At 34.6% G+C, this 19,060-nt stretch overlaps 1 protein-coding gene across 1 annotated transcript in view; it reads left to right on the top strand.

Moving 5' to 3' along the window:
• LOC105362743 (obg-like ATPase 1) overlaps positions 1-18,727 on the top strand; it is a 34,385-nt gene extending 15,658 nt beyond the window's left edge. Inside the window, exons 5-11 of the mRNA XM_011500231.1 lie at positions 3,204-3,379; positions 9,898-9,975; positions 11,320-11,417; positions 12,730-12,870; positions 16,887-16,983; positions 18,082-18,204; positions 18,297-18,727. Of these exons, the coding sequence (XP_011498533.1) occupies positions 3,204-3,379; positions 9,898-9,975; positions 11,320-11,417; positions 12,730-12,870; positions 16,887-16,983; positions 18,082-18,204; positions 18,297-18,407 (824 nt within the window). The 3' untranslated portion in view covers positions 18,408-18,727. The remainder of the gene's footprint in view (positions 1-3,203; positions 3,380-9,897; positions 9,976-11,319; positions 11,418-12,729; positions 12,871-16,886; positions 16,984-18,081; positions 18,205-18,296) is intronic.
• The last annotated feature ends 333 nt before the right edge of the window (positions 18,728-19,060 follow it).

Here is a 19,060-nt window from a genome sequence, read left to right as displayed (position 1 = left end):
TGCGCCATCGTGAATGAACCGCATTGCCGCAGCATAGAAAGTGCACATCACGGCTAAATATCACATTGGTAGTCGCGAGAGCGAGCCACGATTATACAGGTAGGCGTGACGCATTGTAAGGAGCTTTTATAAAATTACACGAGAACGCAAGAACGGTGCGCCTCAATTTTCCTGGAAAATTGAGTTGTGAGACGACGGGAAGCTCTGTGACACATTTAACAAGCAGCGCAAAATATTCCGTGAAAATGGCGAAAACAATTGTCCGTGCAAACTAGTAATTGAAAATTTCCTCTTATATATATATATATATATATATACCAGAGTCCTTTAGAAAGTTCGCTGGATAGTGTATATGAGAATAATTAAAAATTTAATAGATTCAACAAAAATGAAATGAAAAATCCTTATTACAATTAATTACCTGAAATAGGAGATGCACTTGAAATTGAATTAATACGGACGAAATTTATAATATACGTGTACGACGAGAAGAGGGGGGGGGAGGCTTTGTTAATTTTATTAATATAATGACGTAAATTCTTCGAGTTTCTTGTCTACAATCCAAGTTGGTCCAAAATTTTTTATTTTTAAATCTTTCATAATAACGTTCATTATTTTTTCATTTCATCAAATAATACATTTCTTTTGTATGCACAATCAGCTTTATGTAAGGTATTTTTTAAAATTAAAACGTACCAGATATTGGCCTATACGTAGCTTTCTTCTATTGAAACACAATTACTTATAATGATACCCTCGTGAATACTATTTGTAACGAGTATATTTTAATATATTACTGTATTCAATTAAGAAATATTCTTTTATTGAAATATTTGGTTTATTTATTAATTTTTTAAACATATATTAAATTATTATAAAATTTAATAAATTAGATGTAGTTGTAACATTTGAAATTATTTTAATATTTCCAGATTTTTGTTCAACTCAAAAGATTGTTTTAAAAAATTAGAATTTTTTTTTTATCGATAAATATTGTAAGTATTGTAGCTCACGTAATTTGCTAAATGTATTTCAACAATTGCATAATTGAGGACATTTAAATAGGCTTTGAGTCGAAAATAAAGTGATACCCAAACATATACACTATTACTAAATTTTCAAACGAGTTTTTTAAATCATAAATAAATTCGTAGAATATTGATTTATACGAGATTAAATAATAAATCATTAAGGAAAAATTCTGTATTATTATTCATTCTGTATTATTAACAACAACATGTGAATTATATGAGTTTTACTGTAATACAATAACACTGAGGATAAAGAAAAGAAATACTTGTAAAAGAATTTCCACTTTATTCTTATATATAATATTATTATTTCAAAGGAATTCATGTTAAAAATAACATTAAATGTGATTAAATAAATTGCAAACATTTAGTTTTCCTTAAGAAAATTAGTGTTAACTCAGCAAATAATTATACTAGTGTACGTGCATTCCCGTACAAATCAATAATTTATAATGAAAAATTTCTCACAAGAATTTTTCAATTAGCTAAACAAATAATATTATTTTAAGACGCGGTCACTTAGGCATCACTTTAAACGTCCAGTGGCTTCTAAAATTGATTAAAGTTATAGGGAGCATTTCCATTAAAAATGTACATATTCGTACGGAGTTGTAAAGCTCTGTCGAGGATTAAAGGGTATGCAGCAATTTGCAGCAAGAAGAATATGAAAGAAAAGACGAAGAGGAAAAATAAGAGGAAGGATAAGATGCGTTTTTCTGGCTTGCGAATTCTGATACTTGCATTAACGAGCAAATAAGCGAAGCGAGCGCCAATTATCGCTTAAAAACAATTGCTCTCTTTACGAGTATGTGCGCGAGCTAAAGAAATTCAATGGTCGCCGGCTGGTGGAAAAAAAAAACGCGGACCGCCGAAGCCCGTGAAACTCGGCGAAAAAGAGGTGAAAAAGTTTTGGAAGTTTGGAGTCGCATATGCCGTCGCCGCCACCGTCGCTTATATATACGGCAGCACTACTAGCACCAGCACCAGCACCAGCACCAGCAGCATCTTCTTCTCGTTTTCCTCGCGCGCGCGCATAATTTGCATGCGGCTTCGCGGCCAAAGTCATTACATAGCATATGCACTCGGGAAGCCGCTCACTCGCTCCTCTTTTTGCAGCTCTTCTCTCTTTTCATTTGCAGTCTGCCCGCGTACGTACGCAACGTCCTTATCCCGTACCCGCGCCTCTCTGTGTTTGTGCACGAGATCCTCTACCAAGGAGCCGGACTTCGGTGGCTCGCTGAAAAAAAAAAGAAACAAAAAAAAAAAAATGCTCACCTCGACCATACCCACTTATGCTTTATTAGCTCCTCAATAATACATCTGCCGGCACAATGGACCTCGTTATGCGAATCCATTTAAGTCAATCCCGATGTACGAGAGCCTCGTTTCTCGGCTCCACTCGCCGCAACGCATCGATGCACCGTAGACAGCTACAGACACACTGGCAAACAATAATTAAGAGAGATGAGAGAGCAAAGAGAAAGACTGACAGGGCAAAGACAAAAATCTTTACGATTACATTAGTTAACGCTGACCAATTGTTTAAATAACATCAGGAAGTATGGGAGGGGACGATTTATGGTTTCGTACGATATAATCACAAACCCTTTTGTTTTACATATCGTAACTTTGATAAACTATTATTATTCATTATTAATAATAACCAAAGTCCAATAATTTCATATTTCAAATGATAAGCGTTTGAAAAACAAACTATGCAAACAAGTATGCCATTACTTTATTATGTAATTAGATAATTAAGTGATATGTAAATAAGTAATCTCATTGGAACATTTTATTCGTAAATATACAACATGACGTTATAGTATATGAGTCGATAAAATAATAATTTACTACGTTTAGACATACAAAGTAATCTTTATATATATAAAAAAACAAAAACAAAAACAAAACAAAAAAACAGTTATTTTTAAATCAATTTATGTCCTTTCTTTACCTATTTTTTCACTTTTATTGCCAGTTTCCGTCTACTACTTGTCTCTCTTATTTCCACGAAAAAGTATAACGCTTTACTTTTCGACAACATTATATCTCGAATTTTTAATGCTCATACACTTATTATCTCGAGAAAAGAGCCATTCTTGTAATTACGGTTATATAAAGAATTTCCTTTGATTATTCTTTTAAAATTGCTTTCTTTCAACTTTTTAGGAGCTTTCGAAGACGATGACGTCACGCATATCGAGGGTGACGTTAATCCAGTAAGGGATTTCGAAATAATTAACGAGGAACTCCGATTAAAGGATGTTGAATTTATCACTGCTCATTTAGAAAAATTGGAAAAATTAGTTGTGAGAGGAAACGACAAAAAACTGAAACCTGAATATGTAAGTTTTATTTCATTCTATATTACCATTGTCATGAATTTAACAAAATATTATCGAGTATTAGCAATACCTTACGAATTCGTGTACATTATCATCGTACCAAACATATATATATATATATATATACACACACATATTGATTGCGTTTATTTATTTATATAACTAGATATGTAAAAATATTTAATAAAATTGTATCAATGATCTATACGTACGCATGATTTTCGTATCAATACGCATGCACACATTTGTTCGTCTACGTATTTATATACGTAACTTGATATATCGACGATCCATTCAAGATATTGACTCTGTATGTTTATGTACACACAAAAGCGATTGAATTGAATATTAATAATTTTAGCTTATAAGTTGAATGAAAATGTAATTGAGGGTTTGTTATCAGAACAATATTATCGAAATATCAAGTATCTTTTAATCGGTTAAAGGTCTGGATCGTATAGTATTATTACCAGTGCGAAGAATGGAGTGAAGTGAGTCGAGTATTGTACTCGTTATAACATGATGATACTCGTGCTTCAAGTAGAACTGATCTCAAATAAATATTATGCCACTCGTTTCAAAAAAAAAAAAAAAAAAAAAAAAAAAAAAAAAAAACGACAAACATTGTGATTATTATTTAGATATCTAGTTATATCAACGGTATTATATATACTGTTGGTACATATCTTTGATCGTAAGTACTGTACTTTTATTTTTAATACGTAGGCTCTACGGCTAAGTATTTTGTAAGTTATTACCCGTACACATATATTATCGAGACTTTAAATTTATAATGTCGTGATACTAAATTTTAAAAGATTTAAATGTCTTATTTTAATATTATGTTGCTCAATAGGATAAACGATAATTATAATTATCAAATTAATATAGGCTACATTGAAGGTTAATAGGTAAATTTTTTTTCCCTTTTCTTTTCGTTTTACAATATTCGGCATATCGATATTATAATCGTTGCCTTATATATAAATAAATTAAATTTTCACACATGGCATAGCACATATTCATGATAATTCAATAATCTTTTATATAATTATCGCTTGACTTGGCTGAGTAGATTTCGGAAGATTTGATTGGTAGTGTAATAACCGAAACAATAATGTGACAATTAGTGTTTTTGTCTTAAATGTAATTTCGAGGAATATATAAAATTGAAAATAGTCGGGTATTGCGCGAAGTTGCTGCCTTATTTATAAGAAATACCAACTATTTCGTTTCGTTGTTAAATGAGTAGTCATAGTTCGAAGATGAACGAACAGCTTAATTATCCCAATCAACGTCATGGGCTAAGAATATGAAGCCAACTACCGTTACCCAATAAAGTATTTAAAAAATATTCCCTATTAATATATTTATTATAATAAATATTTTAAATTATCGGGAAGCATCCGACAGCTGCCGAAGTTTCACCTTCCGGCCAATAACTACGACAAGGCAGAGCTCGCTCAGGTAAGGCGCCAATCGAGGCGAACGTCCGGCATTGGCGAGCTTTCGCTGTGGCAACGGTGTAACTGCCCCGGCACGAATACGCATTTACATTGGGCCCCGAAGCGCCTAACTGCACTTAACTTTCGCGCCCCCCCCCACACACACACACCCATCCCCCTCTCCCTCCGACCATACCCACCGCTGCTCCGCCCACGTGCTCACGATAATCGCAAATTGGCTGCATCGACAACCCCTTGTGATCCAGCTCATCTCCTCGAGCGATTACATTCGATTAACAGGGGGGTGGGAGGGGTGCGAAGCCCTCGTTGGCTCGTGAAAAATTCGCGAGCGGACGCGCGATTAATAGCAAAACAACAATGCCCTTCGGATCGGAGGATAAGCTACGCTGTGCCTCTCTGTCTCTGTTTGTATAGGCAAGTAGAAGGAAAAATTTTTGTCGATGTGCTGACCGATATCTTATTACCTTATTCGTTCGTTTTGATAATTTTTAGAAAAAAAAGGCTTTCTCGGGTTTAACATCGCGATATCATTTCAATAAATTTCTAAAATCATATTGTTATTCCAAAATAAATTGTTGGAAGTTATAGGCTGTATCGATAAAAGTTATGGTTGATGATAGAATTAATGGTTGTAATCTTGATTTGTTGAAAAAAAAAAAAAAGAAAGTGAAAGAGTATGCTGAAATATGATTGAAGTTAAGATTATCCAAATGCACGAATAAAATGGAATGTATTGAAAACTAAGCATCTTTATTTTTATTATCTCATAAAATTGCACTTGCGAAGCGACAATAAATAATAGCCGACATTAACTATAGCATTGTTGACGTTAATGTTTATTAATTTACTCTGTATGGAAAAATGTTGCAACATTATAATTCTGATAATGAAATTGATACTATTTAGATTAAGATAGTGCACGTATTATTTGAATAAATCTTTTAGTTTGGATCTTTTGGATCTTATTAATCACCAATGAAGAAGATTATTATAAACAAAACGTTTAAATTATTTAGAAATTTATGCTATAAATAGCACGAATAAAATATATTTTATATCCTAATAAATTAAAATTAACTGAGGGTCCTATTATCTCTAGTATATAGAAACAAATAATAATGCAATATGAAACTTTATTTTTCTCTCTCTCTCTCTCTCTGTCTTTTTTTTTTTTTTTTTTTTTTTTTTTTTTTTTTTTTGAATCTGAAAGGACCTGCAATTATTAGGTAAGTGTGACTACATCTTATCGCAATTATAAAGTTTCGTAAATTTATTTTCTAAAGTATACATGTTTTTTAACCTCAAACTTCACAAGTTATTTTCCCTTATAATGTTCATTAGTACTTAATATTTATAATATTATATTTTTTTAATGTAAGTAGCTATATATATATATATATATATATATGGATTTTCTACCGATGAATTTTATTGAAAAATTCATTTTTCTCATTGTTTTTATGGCGTATAGCACGTTTATTATTAAATAGTTGCACATTTTTTACACTGCATTAATAATTTTGGTTATAGATTTTGTATATATTTACGAGAATAAGTTTACGAGACACGTTTTTAGCGCTTTCTGTAACATTTTTAATAAAATAATTTTATATAAACGGCGCGCGAATATTATGAAGTTTGGATTTATATTAAATAAAAGAGAGCCACGTTGCTAAAATATTTTTACAAATATCCAATTGTGCCAAATTGTCGAACCTTTAAAGGTATTTATAGTTTTTGAGAAAAAAATTTCTCGGTAAGTACTTATTTCTCCTCAACATCAAAAAGTATACTTTTCCCTTAAAACTTTTTTACTGATGGGAAAAAATTGTGCATCGCAGCATCGTGCCGTGCTCATCGCAATGTCCAAATTATAATTAAAATTCTGCATTTTAAGAATTTGGCGATGGGCGTATGGGGGTGGGGTTAAGCATTGAGAAAATTTTTTCTCGTTGTCTCGGATCGCGATCGTCAGCCGCGTATCGGAAATCTGGCCAAAACGGATCGTGAAGAAATTCTTGACTAATTCATCGTGTGATTTCTCTCTTTCGCGGTTGGCTGCGCGAGCATAATTTGCAGATTTTTTTTCCTCGAATAAAGTGGCTAAAGGTTGAGATTACCGTCGAATTATCCGATCTGCTATAGAGGAGTGCAAAAGAAAGCCGTTCGCCGCCTTCTGAACTTTTTGAAAATTGCGAGAACAACAAGCGAACATTTCGTGAATGTGGGAATGAGCGATGCGCGCCGACTGGCAAAATTTGTTCCGGGAAATACGTGTGAAGCTAATTCGCATCGATCGGGCTTTCTTGTTTTCATTCCACTTGCCTCTTTTGAAATTTTATTCTTCACACTTTTATCTGCGATAGTTTCCAAATGCAAACTCGACTTTATTTCGAATACATAGTTTGTGTAGTTCGTGTAGTTATGATTGCCACTTGACATTACAGAAGGCATAGTCCACTTTCTCCATTTATCCTCAATCTTGGCTGATTTTACGAGTAATTTGTAATATTAATTATTACATGAATTTTAGCATATTTTTAATTAATAATGAAAGTATTTTTTTAGTACAATTCGTAGTACACGTTAGTACACCGTGCTTTAAATAGCAATAGTATTGTTAACTTTGATTTAATTATTATTAATTTTAATTGTGTTTTATTAGCTATCGATTTCTTAATAATGCAATTAAACATAGAATTGCCGATTACATGCAATACTAATAATTATTATAGTGACATATAGTCGCATAGCTCGCGACGATAAAATCTTATGCTTTTGAAACGAATGCTTTTATCGAAATATCGTGGAAATATTTTGTCATTGATTTTAATTTTCATTTTATGTATATTTATATATAATACATAGGCATCTATTATCGCACAGAAGTAACAATATTATTTCTGAATAATTGATCGCTGCAACATTTAATCGATTAATAATTATCCTAAGAGATTATCTGAGCTGTTGAAAATAGCGTATTATTGCTCTCGTGATTATTGCTGGTGCGCTGGGATGGGAAAGGAGAAAACTTTCCGACGTATACGCTTACGCTTAGATAGGTGCGTTCGACTGCGTTGATTAGTCGATAATTAGTCTATTAGTTGCATGCGCCGCCCTTGCACCGACTGCGCTGCGCTGCCCTACAAACAAAAAGTAATATTACAGATAATCCCATTTGGCATGCCCCGGGTGGGTGGTGAACCTTGCCGCTGATAATCTTCTCGTGTCTTCGAGCCTCTTAATAGAATAGAAGCCTTCCCCGGCCACTCGGCATTTAAATTTTTGACTCTCCGCTCGCGTTCAGCCCTGACGCTCGTTAGTGCCAACAGGCCTAATAATTCCGCAAGCCCGAAAGCCTCGCAGCAGGTACGCCTCGTGCCCTGGTACGCAAAATTTCGCCCGGGAGTTAGGATTAGGTTGGCGCGCCCAGGCGATGCTTATGCGCCGCCTCCCTTCCGTGCGCGATTCGACAATAATCGTCTTGGCTAATTTTCGTACGTTTGGACTCCTGATGGCGTGCCAAAGCCCTGAACGACGACGCGCCTCGCCTTTTTTTTTTCGCGGAATGCATTGCCGCCGCGGAACTTAGCTTTAAACGTCCCCGCGCCATTCGGAGGACCACCTCCACCCACACGAGCCCACCATCCGTCCGTTTAGCCTACGTGTACTTAGTCCTGCTAGTCTCCGCTCTGCAAACGTACGCGTGGGACTTTTTTCAAACTTGCTATTTTGCCCGTGATGACGCTTCCGGCAATTACCCGCGACGTTTAGATTCCGTTTTATTTTATGATTGTTCTTAGGAGCCTTCGGCAAATCAATCGGTGAAAATTTCAAAGTAAAGCTCGCTCGCGCATTAATTTATCCTTTATTTTATTTCCAATCCATTAGTGATGTAAGACAGTCGTATAAGACATGCAGGACTATGCTATGGGGCTTGCATGCACATTTGGTTTAGTTATGAATTTATACTGATTTGCCACTCGTGCCTAATTGAAAATTGGAAGAAGTGGATTAAGTTGCAAGCCGATCCCTTAATAATAAGTAGACTCTGCTCTTTTACTCCGGATTTTTTATTGTTAAACTGCATTGTTCCGTGTCATACGGATCTGAGAAGAGAAGCCAAGAACGTGTATTAATGATCAAATGCATGAAAAGTAATAATACGAGATTTTCAACGCTCGGATGAAGGAATCCAGACAGTTATTATGACGAAGTTTTAAAATCAACTGTATTTATATATAATTACGGGGCATGAAAAAACGAGAGGAAAAAAAGTTTACAAAATATAAGAAAGTCATTTTTAAATTTTTCATTTTAAAACAAGGCTATCCTTGTTTTACGTTTGATAAGTATTTTATAACCGTCAAATTGCAGGATTTAAATCTACTTCACAATATCACGTGACATTTGCAAATTCCCTTTCTTTGCTTACAAAACCAGCGAATAAAGTACAAAAATAGGGCGAATTAACGTACAAAAGAGTCCCAAGTTCATTGGATGGTTAATAAAATTTCTTTCTTCGATTAAAAAATAAATAAAGAAAAACGTCGCGATCGCATGACATTATAAATTCGGTTTAATCAAATAAATTGTAAAAACCAATAGAGTTGGGGCTGCAAAATTTGTGAACATTTTTGCATTTTATATTTGTAAGTGCGCAGTGCCTATTTGAAAAATTTCTCTAATATTAACTTGCTTGTTGTAAGAATCAAGAGGCAATCAAACATTTTAATTAAATCGATGTTTTAGATTTAGTTTAGCAAAGTATTGATAATAACTGTAGTATCGATAATGTTGATATTTTTAAGATTTCGTTAAAAAAAGAAAATAAAATAAAAAAAAAAAATAATAATAATAATAATAAAATACCGACTCACTACACTAGATAATTCGATATCAAACTTATATTAATAAGTTGTATATTATAATATTGTAGCGAGATAGTTAGATTGTTTTCATGTGCATTGTAAGTTCAGCGTCAGGACAATAAATAATAATAATTATCTCAATATATATGAAATTAGAGTTCGAATTCTTTTAATGTTGCAGGATGCTCTGCTAAAAGTGAAGCAAGTTCTAGTGGAGGACAAAAACCACATCAGATTCGTCGATTGGAGTCTAAACGAGGCAAGCACCTTCATTCTCCGGATGTCTCGCAAGTCCCGCGCTTTTCCACTTAAATCTCTTTGGAAAATGCCTGCTCGCCACAGCATGAAGCATCGGCTTTTCCATTCGTGCACTTGACTAAGCTCGCGAATCAAATTCCGCTGAATATCGGAAAGCAATGCATCGATATCCCATGGATTTCCGTGTGTCGGGAAACGGAGGCCCATTGCGCTACCGAGAAGGCACCTTTCAGCCCACTCGCGGGAGATGGGACTCGCAACGCGATAACGAGGTCCGATCGAGCGCCGTCGGTAGTAAAAGGCTCGGCTTTTTCGTCTCTGGACTCGCGTCAACGCCTCGGTTAGGCATTTTCGGCATTGCCTCGCGCGCACCCAGAGATTGCAATTGCAATTGCAATGGCTTCCTGGAGCGGTTGCAACGACATGCACTTTACGATTCCCAGGATGACGATTGTCAGTGAAAATGCGTTGACAATCGGGGTCGTGGATCGAGGACGCGCGGGAATCGTTCACGGGTTGCAGGACTGTGGGGGTGCCTTCGTGGAACGAGGATTTAACAATGTGCAGTTTGGCCGTAAATTTCGCTCTGTTCGAGTTGCCGAATCGTTGAACGAGAAACTCTTCAATATTGGGTGACCTTGACCGATGAACCGTTTGTGTTTTTGTCGCTCCGTAGACTTTAATGAAAGATGGGCCACTGTACCTTCTGTCGGGACTGCCGACTCGGGATAACGATATGGGCATTATGGCCTTCGATTGCAAATACGGATCGCCGTTTATAATTGCATTAGTATGGGATTATAAGTTGCTTGAAGCGAAGAGCTTTTCGATTGTGCCGACCATCGTTGCTTCGATGCTTTTCTAACATTTCGTGTCTCGATATATTTTTCACTATCTTAATTTATATTACATATTAATTGTATAATAATTAATCGATATTAAAAGAGCAATTCAATGCTATTTTATTATTGAATCTTTGACAAATTTCAAGTTCTGAGTTATGAAAAATGCCTGATAAGCCGTAAGTACTCGATATTATAATGCATTAAAAATCTGTACTTCATTATTTTTGAAAATATATTCGAATAAATTCGTGGTCGAATAATTGAAAGGCTCAAATAAGCTCAAGATTACGTTTTATTATAATAATGTACTTGTAGGATAATTTTTTTATGTAAATAATGCTAATGTAAATTGTGAATTTCGTGAATGTCGGTTAATTTTATTCATCGAAACAGCTAAATCGGACGTAATTTCCTCTATATTATTGAACAATATTCGACAGCATCCTTTGCAACAAACGCAATTCAATTCATAAAAATCTTGTAATTAATTCCATTTTCAGATCGAGATCCTAAATAAATATATGTTTCTTACGTCTAAGCCGGTGATCTATCTCGTGAATCTTTCGGAGAAGGACTACATTCGTAAGAAAAACAAATGGTAAGTACCAAAGAATTCATGATTGCAAAGTGATGGGTAGGAGGGATTTCAGTGGCATTAAAATTCTGGCCCTTAGGGTCCCTTTTTTTTCCATTTACGTCTCTTATAGAGAAGCAATACAAAACTAGTGAATTAAAAGTCTATCATCGTCCAAGGTTTACGATAAATCGATTAACGATAAATAAGCAAAGCGTTTGGAACAAAATAGCTGTGCAATTTTTATTATACAACTCGACGATTAATAATGGAATGTTTTGCCACGATATCATTCGAGAATAAAATTTGCTGAATTCTCTCGTGTAATTTTTGCAAAGGAAAGAAAACGTTTGAACGCTATTTGATTTTCATCCATGCTCGAACAATTTTAGAGAGCATCTGTCGGATGCAATAATTTGCTAATTTAATTCATTATCCATACTTTATTCGTTGAAGGTGTTCTTAAATCGATTCGCAAATCAACCGAATTTACAATTATATTTTATGAATTGAAAGATGCCGAGACGCGACGTTATTGCCATTTTTATTTGCAGGTTTTAGTAGCTTCTTGGATGACTCGCATATTGTCAATTACTGTTTTAGCGCATTTGTAATTGCGTCTTTTACATTTGCAATTACAATCATCTCTTTGGCAAAATAAGATTTTTATCGAAACTTAATTGTCTCTCGTTTTAGCAGAAATTTCACTATCTCAGAGTTATATTCAATTTAAGCATGGAATTTAACTTTTATCTTAATAATAACGGCGCATCGTGATATATCTTTTTTCTTGATAATTTTTGTTTGTAATCGCGGGCGATCGTCCGGCAAACGCTACAAACTATTTCATTCTAATATTTTCAATCGATACTTGGACATTCATTCGTCAATACTATCATAGCCGTATAAAACGGAATGTAACAATTGCATTGTAATCGCTGCTCATTTTCCTTTTACATTAATCTATTTTAAAGTGTATCATTAGTGAAGAATAGCAAATGACACGCACAACTGGTACGTTCAGGCGTTGTGAAAATTTGCGTGAAAATTGATTCGTCATTTAAATAAGATATTAAAAATATATCATTTTACGTCTACGTTTCTGCATGTACCATGAAAATTTACATCCAATAAGCGGAGAAAATATTCATATAAAATAAGCTCGATATCCGTTATTAATATGTTTAATGTACGCAATAGATGGAAGAACGATATCCGTTATTAATATGTTTAATGTACGCAATAGATGGAAGTCAATGGTACATTGATACTCCCTTAGGGGAAACAGCGATGCGCCCGATCTGCCAATGAAGATAAAAGTAACGTTTGCCCACAGGTTAATCAAGATCAAAGAGTGGGTGAATAAGAACGATCCAGGGGCCATATTGATTCCGTTTAGCGGCACCTTCGAGAACAAATTCATCGACATGGACGAGGGCGAGCGAGCCAAGTACATCGAGGAATCCAGAGTCTCGAGGTGAAAATCCAGTCCACCGGGCGGCACAAGCCCCTGCACTTCTTTCTTCCACCTAGTCACCTTCGCGTCCTCCTCCTCCTCCTCCTCCTCCACCACCACCACCATCCCTCTCCACATCACCCCACATCACCCCACATCCCCGACGTTCCAGACGTTCCCGTACACACTCAGCCGTACGGAATTTTGCGAATACGAAACCGGCAACGGTTCCCACACGTCGCGCGAATCGTCGTCCCCCAAAAAGTGCAAAGCCTCTCCTCTTCTAGCTCTAAAGGTAATGGACGGTTACGCGCGAGCGAATTGCTCCGGCGCGTCTAGACGCTGCGCTCGCGCCCGCCAACTATAAAAACGGAGGGAAGTCCCGCTTCACTTTTTAAGCAACCTCGGACTCATTCAGATTCCCGGGAGATTATGATGGAAGACCGCCACTTGTGTGAGACTATAATCTCAGAATTAGAAATTCCGTTTCCATTTTACTGCTTGCGACTTTGCTCTTCGAATGCCGATGATCTTGAGATTTTTCATGCCTAAACGCACGTTAGGCGCGCGCCGACGGACCTAGTAGTAGGGGGACACTTTAAATTCTGGCTGAAATGTTGCCAGGTCCTGGGCTGAGGATATGTGTTTTGCGAAAAATATTTGCATTCGCTTGTAAAAAAAAAAAGTTTGCCTCGCTTTTTCGGCAGAGGCTAGATGCCAAGGTTTGTACTTTGCGAATGCTAATGCACGATTGAGCGGCGCATCACTTGCGGTTCTGTTAAACGAAAGGAACCACTTTACTTTTCTTAATATTTCATCACTTTGTTAAAAATGAAAAGAATATAAAAAAAAATTGCAATCTTACGTGGATGCGCGCGTCTAGGTGTATGTGAATGTGAATATTTATTAAATACACCAACATTATGTAAATCCTCTTTCTTTTCAAAGCTCGCTTGGTACTTAAATTTGTTATAACATTTTTCTGGATGTAAACGTAAGCTTCATTATATTTACGTATTATCATTTTTTTTTTTATTTTTTTTTTTTTAATTTTTATTATTATTATTATTATTATAATTTTTTCATTTTTAATCGATTATTTAAACTTACCATACTGATTTCTATATATAATGAAATCAAAACTATTTCAATCATTCTTATAGAAAGCTGTCGCTGACAATAATAAAGTGAATACTTCCGTTGCTTAATGTTCCTTTAATTCGGCTAAGCGATCTGATTCATAAAGAAATTCCTCACTGAGCTTTCTACTTAATTAGTGCCAACATTTTAAGTCCGTTTATATTGGTATGGGGAAAAAAAAACGATGAATCAATTGCATCTCGCGAATTTTATTAATTTATTCAATTCATTATAATCGATTCACTATGAAATATTTTATTTACAGAAAAATTATTTAAATTTTCAATCCATTTTTAGTGAGATAATTGTAGTAAATATCGCTGTCTTCATTTACATAAAAAGCTTTTCATTATGCAACTAAAAAGTAATACTTTGGATGTTGGAAGAAAAATGATAAGATTTTTCAGATAATCATTGCTTATTATGATAATAATAACGTCGACTCGCTCTCATGCCATCATCCACAGGAATAATTTAATTCTCTTCCTAAAATCGTAGATTGAAATAAAAATGTATGATATCGATATCCTCACTACTCCAAGGCAATTTTCCACTATTTAACAAAATTTACTCATATGAAAATATATCTATAACATAGCTAGCTTTAAGTCTTCTCGCAATACATTAAACATCAATCTCAATCAAATCAATTAATAATCAAATATAATTGGCCAATTCCATCATTAAGATAATGTTTTTGGCGCTTTAGCTCAAATGCCAAACTTGACATTCAATGCATTTATTTGTTAGATTAAAATGACAAGATCAGTTTGATATAATAATTTATAGAATTAATAGAAATCCTTTGGAATATTAAAATTTGAGAGAAAATTTAGTCCTTGGATTTTACTTTTTTTCTTCTTTATTTACGTTTTTTTCTATTATTATTATTATTTTCATCTTTTTGTTTTTTTTTTGTTTTTTGTTTTTTTGTTTTTTTGTTTTTTTGTTTGTTTTTTATGAAACACATTAGTATTCATAGTGCGTTACTGGTAATCTGCGAGATTGCTCGGTCGAAATCGATGAAACGTAAAGGCAATGCTTCGGGTTCGACAAAGAGTGAGAGGGAGCGAGTGAGCGGATGGATCCGCGAGAGGCAAGAGGATCGAGGCTCCGCGCTCGGGGCGTCGTGTGCCGGCTGCCGCCCGGGATGGCGAATCGAGGAGAAGATAATAGAAAATACCGTAGCGCAGGCTGCCGACAGTAATAAGGGGGAGGTAGAGCGTGATTTTATTTCGGGAGACCGCAGATCGAAGAGCGGAGTCGAAAAAGCGAGCGACCGCCCCGACGAATGATAAAATTGTGGTATTAAGTTGTTCGCTTTATGTGTATTCTCTGAAGTCCCGAAGTCCTCTTGATGACTCGGTCTCTCTCGCCTCATCACCCTGTCATTATCGACGAAGTGAGCGTTGAGCTGTCTAGGACATAGTTGAATTATATTCCCCTCCCATTCCTCCCTCGACCTCCCCCACCTCACACCCTGTCACCCCACCCTCTCTCAATCTATATATCTATCCATTCATCCATCCGTCCATCCATCCATCCATCCATCCATACATCCATACATCCATCCATCCATCCATCCATCCATCCATCCATCCATCCATCCATCCATCCATCCATCCATCCATCCATCCATCCATCCATCCATCCATCCATCCATCCATCCATCCATCCATCCATCCATCCATCCATCCATCCATCCATCCATCCATCCATCCATCCATCCATCCATCCATCCATCCATCCATCCATCCATCCATCCATCCATCCATCCATCCATCCATCCATCCATCCATCCATCCATCCATCCATCCATCCATCCATCCATCCATCCATCCATCCATCCATCCATCCATCCATCCATCCATCCATCCATCCATCCATCCATCCATCCATCCATCCATCCATCCATCCATCCATCCATCCATCCATCCATCCATCCATCCATCCATCCATCCATCCATCCATCCATCCATCCATCCATCCATCCATCCATCCATCCATCCATCCATCCATCCATCCATCCATCCATCCATCCATCCATCCATCCATCCATCCATCCATCCATCCATCTATATATACATAAACATTTTTATGGTTATTACAATTGGATCATTCTAATTATAATTCATACGTAATAAAGTATCCGCGTCTTATTCGACACTGGGAGTTTCATTGAAATGGTCGTGGACTTCATTCGATTTATTATATTAAAATATGATATCCGCGTTTCAATCTGCATTTCAATAATTTTTATAAATAATTTTAGCGAAATATAAATGATAGCGCTAATATTTTAACATTGAAAAGTAAATTATAAATTAAGCTGGGAAATATTTTTTAATAACAGAATATATTAATAAACTACCTCACCATATAATGTTATTTTCAATTTTTAAGTCGTCGATATTAAAAATTTATCATTTTTTATTTAACTTTTTATAAACAAAAAGAATCATAAGAACTAATGTCGAGTATATACATTACTTATACTAAAGTGGTTTACTTTACTTTACAACTATTTCATTATTTTTATGAGTTTTTTTTCTCTCAAAACATGTTCCTAGCAACTAGACTTATCGAGTCAATTGAAAGTTAGGTATTTAAAAAAGATATGCCATAATGGATCTGTAAATAGCCGACCAATCTAGTCCTTCCTCTCTCTCTCTCTCTCTCTCTCTCTCTCTCTCTCTCATTGACTGCTCTCTGCGATGATCGTTAAACGCGCATAGAGCACAAAATTCTGCGTTTCGCGAGACGATTTAAAGTCGTTATAACGAAACCGATCATTAGGAGAAGAGCAGAAATCATCGCCGAGTATTGGCGGTCGGAGAGAAGAGGGCTATATCAATTTTCAATCTACAATGATGTCTTTCCTTGTATCTGTGTTACAGCGCCCTCGATAAAATCATCGTCCAAGGATACAAAGCCCTACAGTTACAGTATTTCTTTACTGCTGGTCCTGACGAAGTCAAGGCTTGGACGATTCAGGTAATTTATATCAATTTGCGCTACCGCTTTATTTTAAAATACTTTTCCTATTTATATTTAGATTTAGGATTTGATGTTATAAAAATACACAACTATAATTACGTAAAGAAGTATTAAATGAAACAAGAAATCGTTCATTGGAATTAATTTTTCAAAAATATCGTTATTCAATCGGATATCGCAAATTGTTAGGGTTTCCGATTTACTTCATTCCGATCTTTAAATTAGTATGAATTTATTATGTAAATAATATTGTTAGGTTAGGTAATAATGATATCCATCCTAGTGCTCATATTTTCAATTATAATACTTAATAAACTTATAAGAAATGAAATAATAATAATAATTAAAAGAACTTACTTGTAAATAAATTATGATATAAAAATTACTAATGCAGATCTATTACGAACAAGCATATTTATGTTATATTTGCAAGACTTAAAGCATAAGACAAACTTAAAGACCAGACGAAAGTGTGCTTTTCAAGTTTTCAAGTATTTATAAAATAATTCCAATCATTTCATACTTAGCTTATTGTTTTTATTAATTAAATTTATAATTTTATTATTTCGTGACTATATTAAGGATTTTTCGGATAAAGTTATTACTTTATCGTAAACGTATTTCATAGCATTCAATATCTCAAATGATGAGCAATCTAAACCTAATGAATAATTAATAATCGTAAGGTATGATTTGTTTTTTCGATAAAATATTTCGCACGATCAATACAATTTACGAGTATCGATTGTTATTATTTGTACTGTTTGAACATAATCTCGACGAGTTGAGATTTAAAAAAAAAAAAAAAAATGATAGCTGAATTAAGATAAACATGATTTTATTTGTTTATCATCGATTAACGGGCAACAAAGATTTTTCAGCAATTTTTTAATATAAATATCAGTATGGTAAAACAACTTAATACCATAATAGCCCATTATAAAAATTAATTTCAAAATCATTGTTAATCATGATTAAATTGGTTAAATATTTATTAAACTATACCACAATGCATTTAGCTTATTTCTTATTGATATAATAAATTTCTATTCCCCATCTGAACAATTGTCCATGCATTATTTATTATTCTTTCAGAAAGGAACAAAAGCACCACAGGCTGCTGGCAAAATTCATACTGATTTTGAAAAAGGTTTTATCATGGCCGAAGTCATGAAATTTGATGATTTCAAAAACGAAGGTTCGGAGGCAGCGGTAAAGGTAACAATGAAATGGCGCATCTACTGCTCTATTCTCATTAAAAATATAACTTGTTGATAAATATGCTAAAGTCTTATTAATATTATTAACAGGCAGCGGGTAAATACCGACAACAGGGACGAAATTATATTGTCGAGGACGGCGATATAATTTTCTTTAAATTTAATGCCGGTGCTGGTTTAAAAGATCCGAAGAAAAAGTGATTACCAATGGTAGAATCGTACGGATCTTCTCCAACTTGTGAATATCTGATGTTTGTGATTCTACGTTCGTTGGAGCGTAATGGCTGGTCAATAAATCGGCTGAATTTCTCACTTTCATTCGAGATTTCTTTACTCTATACGTGTGTATAGATTGCATTTTGTTGTGCATTTCATCCCTATTCAGAATTACTTTTAATTTTACGTGATAGTTGAAAATGAAACATTGATATTGTATTTTTTTTCTCAAACAATGACTTTGTGATTTGATGATTTGAACGCACGATCAATTATAGAATTTGTATAATAAACGCTTTACTTTATTATTATGATTATTATTATTTTACAATATGCTCATTAGAGATTGGCAATGAAAATTTTCGTTTTATTTATATCATGAATAAAATATATGTTTTATAAGCATGCCTCTGTGAATAATTCAACAAAGTAAATAAATGCTAAGGACATTTATCTGAATTACAGTGCAAACGAGCTATCGTCACAAGATGTCAGCACTTGAATAATTTTTAGATTCCATCCAACTTAATGTCCTACCGTCGGTAAATTAGATTTCGTTAGTCACTAGAACGATCACTGTAATAACAGTGTCTGATAAATTTTTATATCACAATTACGCAATTAATCTCTTCACTTAT

Source organism: Ceratosolen solmsi, unplaced genomic scaffold, assembly GCF_000503995.2.
Source record: "Ceratosolen solmsi marchali unplaced genomic scaffold, CerSol_1.0 scaffold41, whole genome shotgun sequence".
NCBI classification, from domain to species: Eukaryota; Metazoa; Arthropoda; class Insecta; order Hymenoptera; family Agaonidae; genus Ceratosolen; species Ceratosolen solmsi.
The sequence above is the reverse complement of the archived record's forward strand: the minus strand, read 5'-3'. Positions and strand labels throughout refer to the sequence as shown.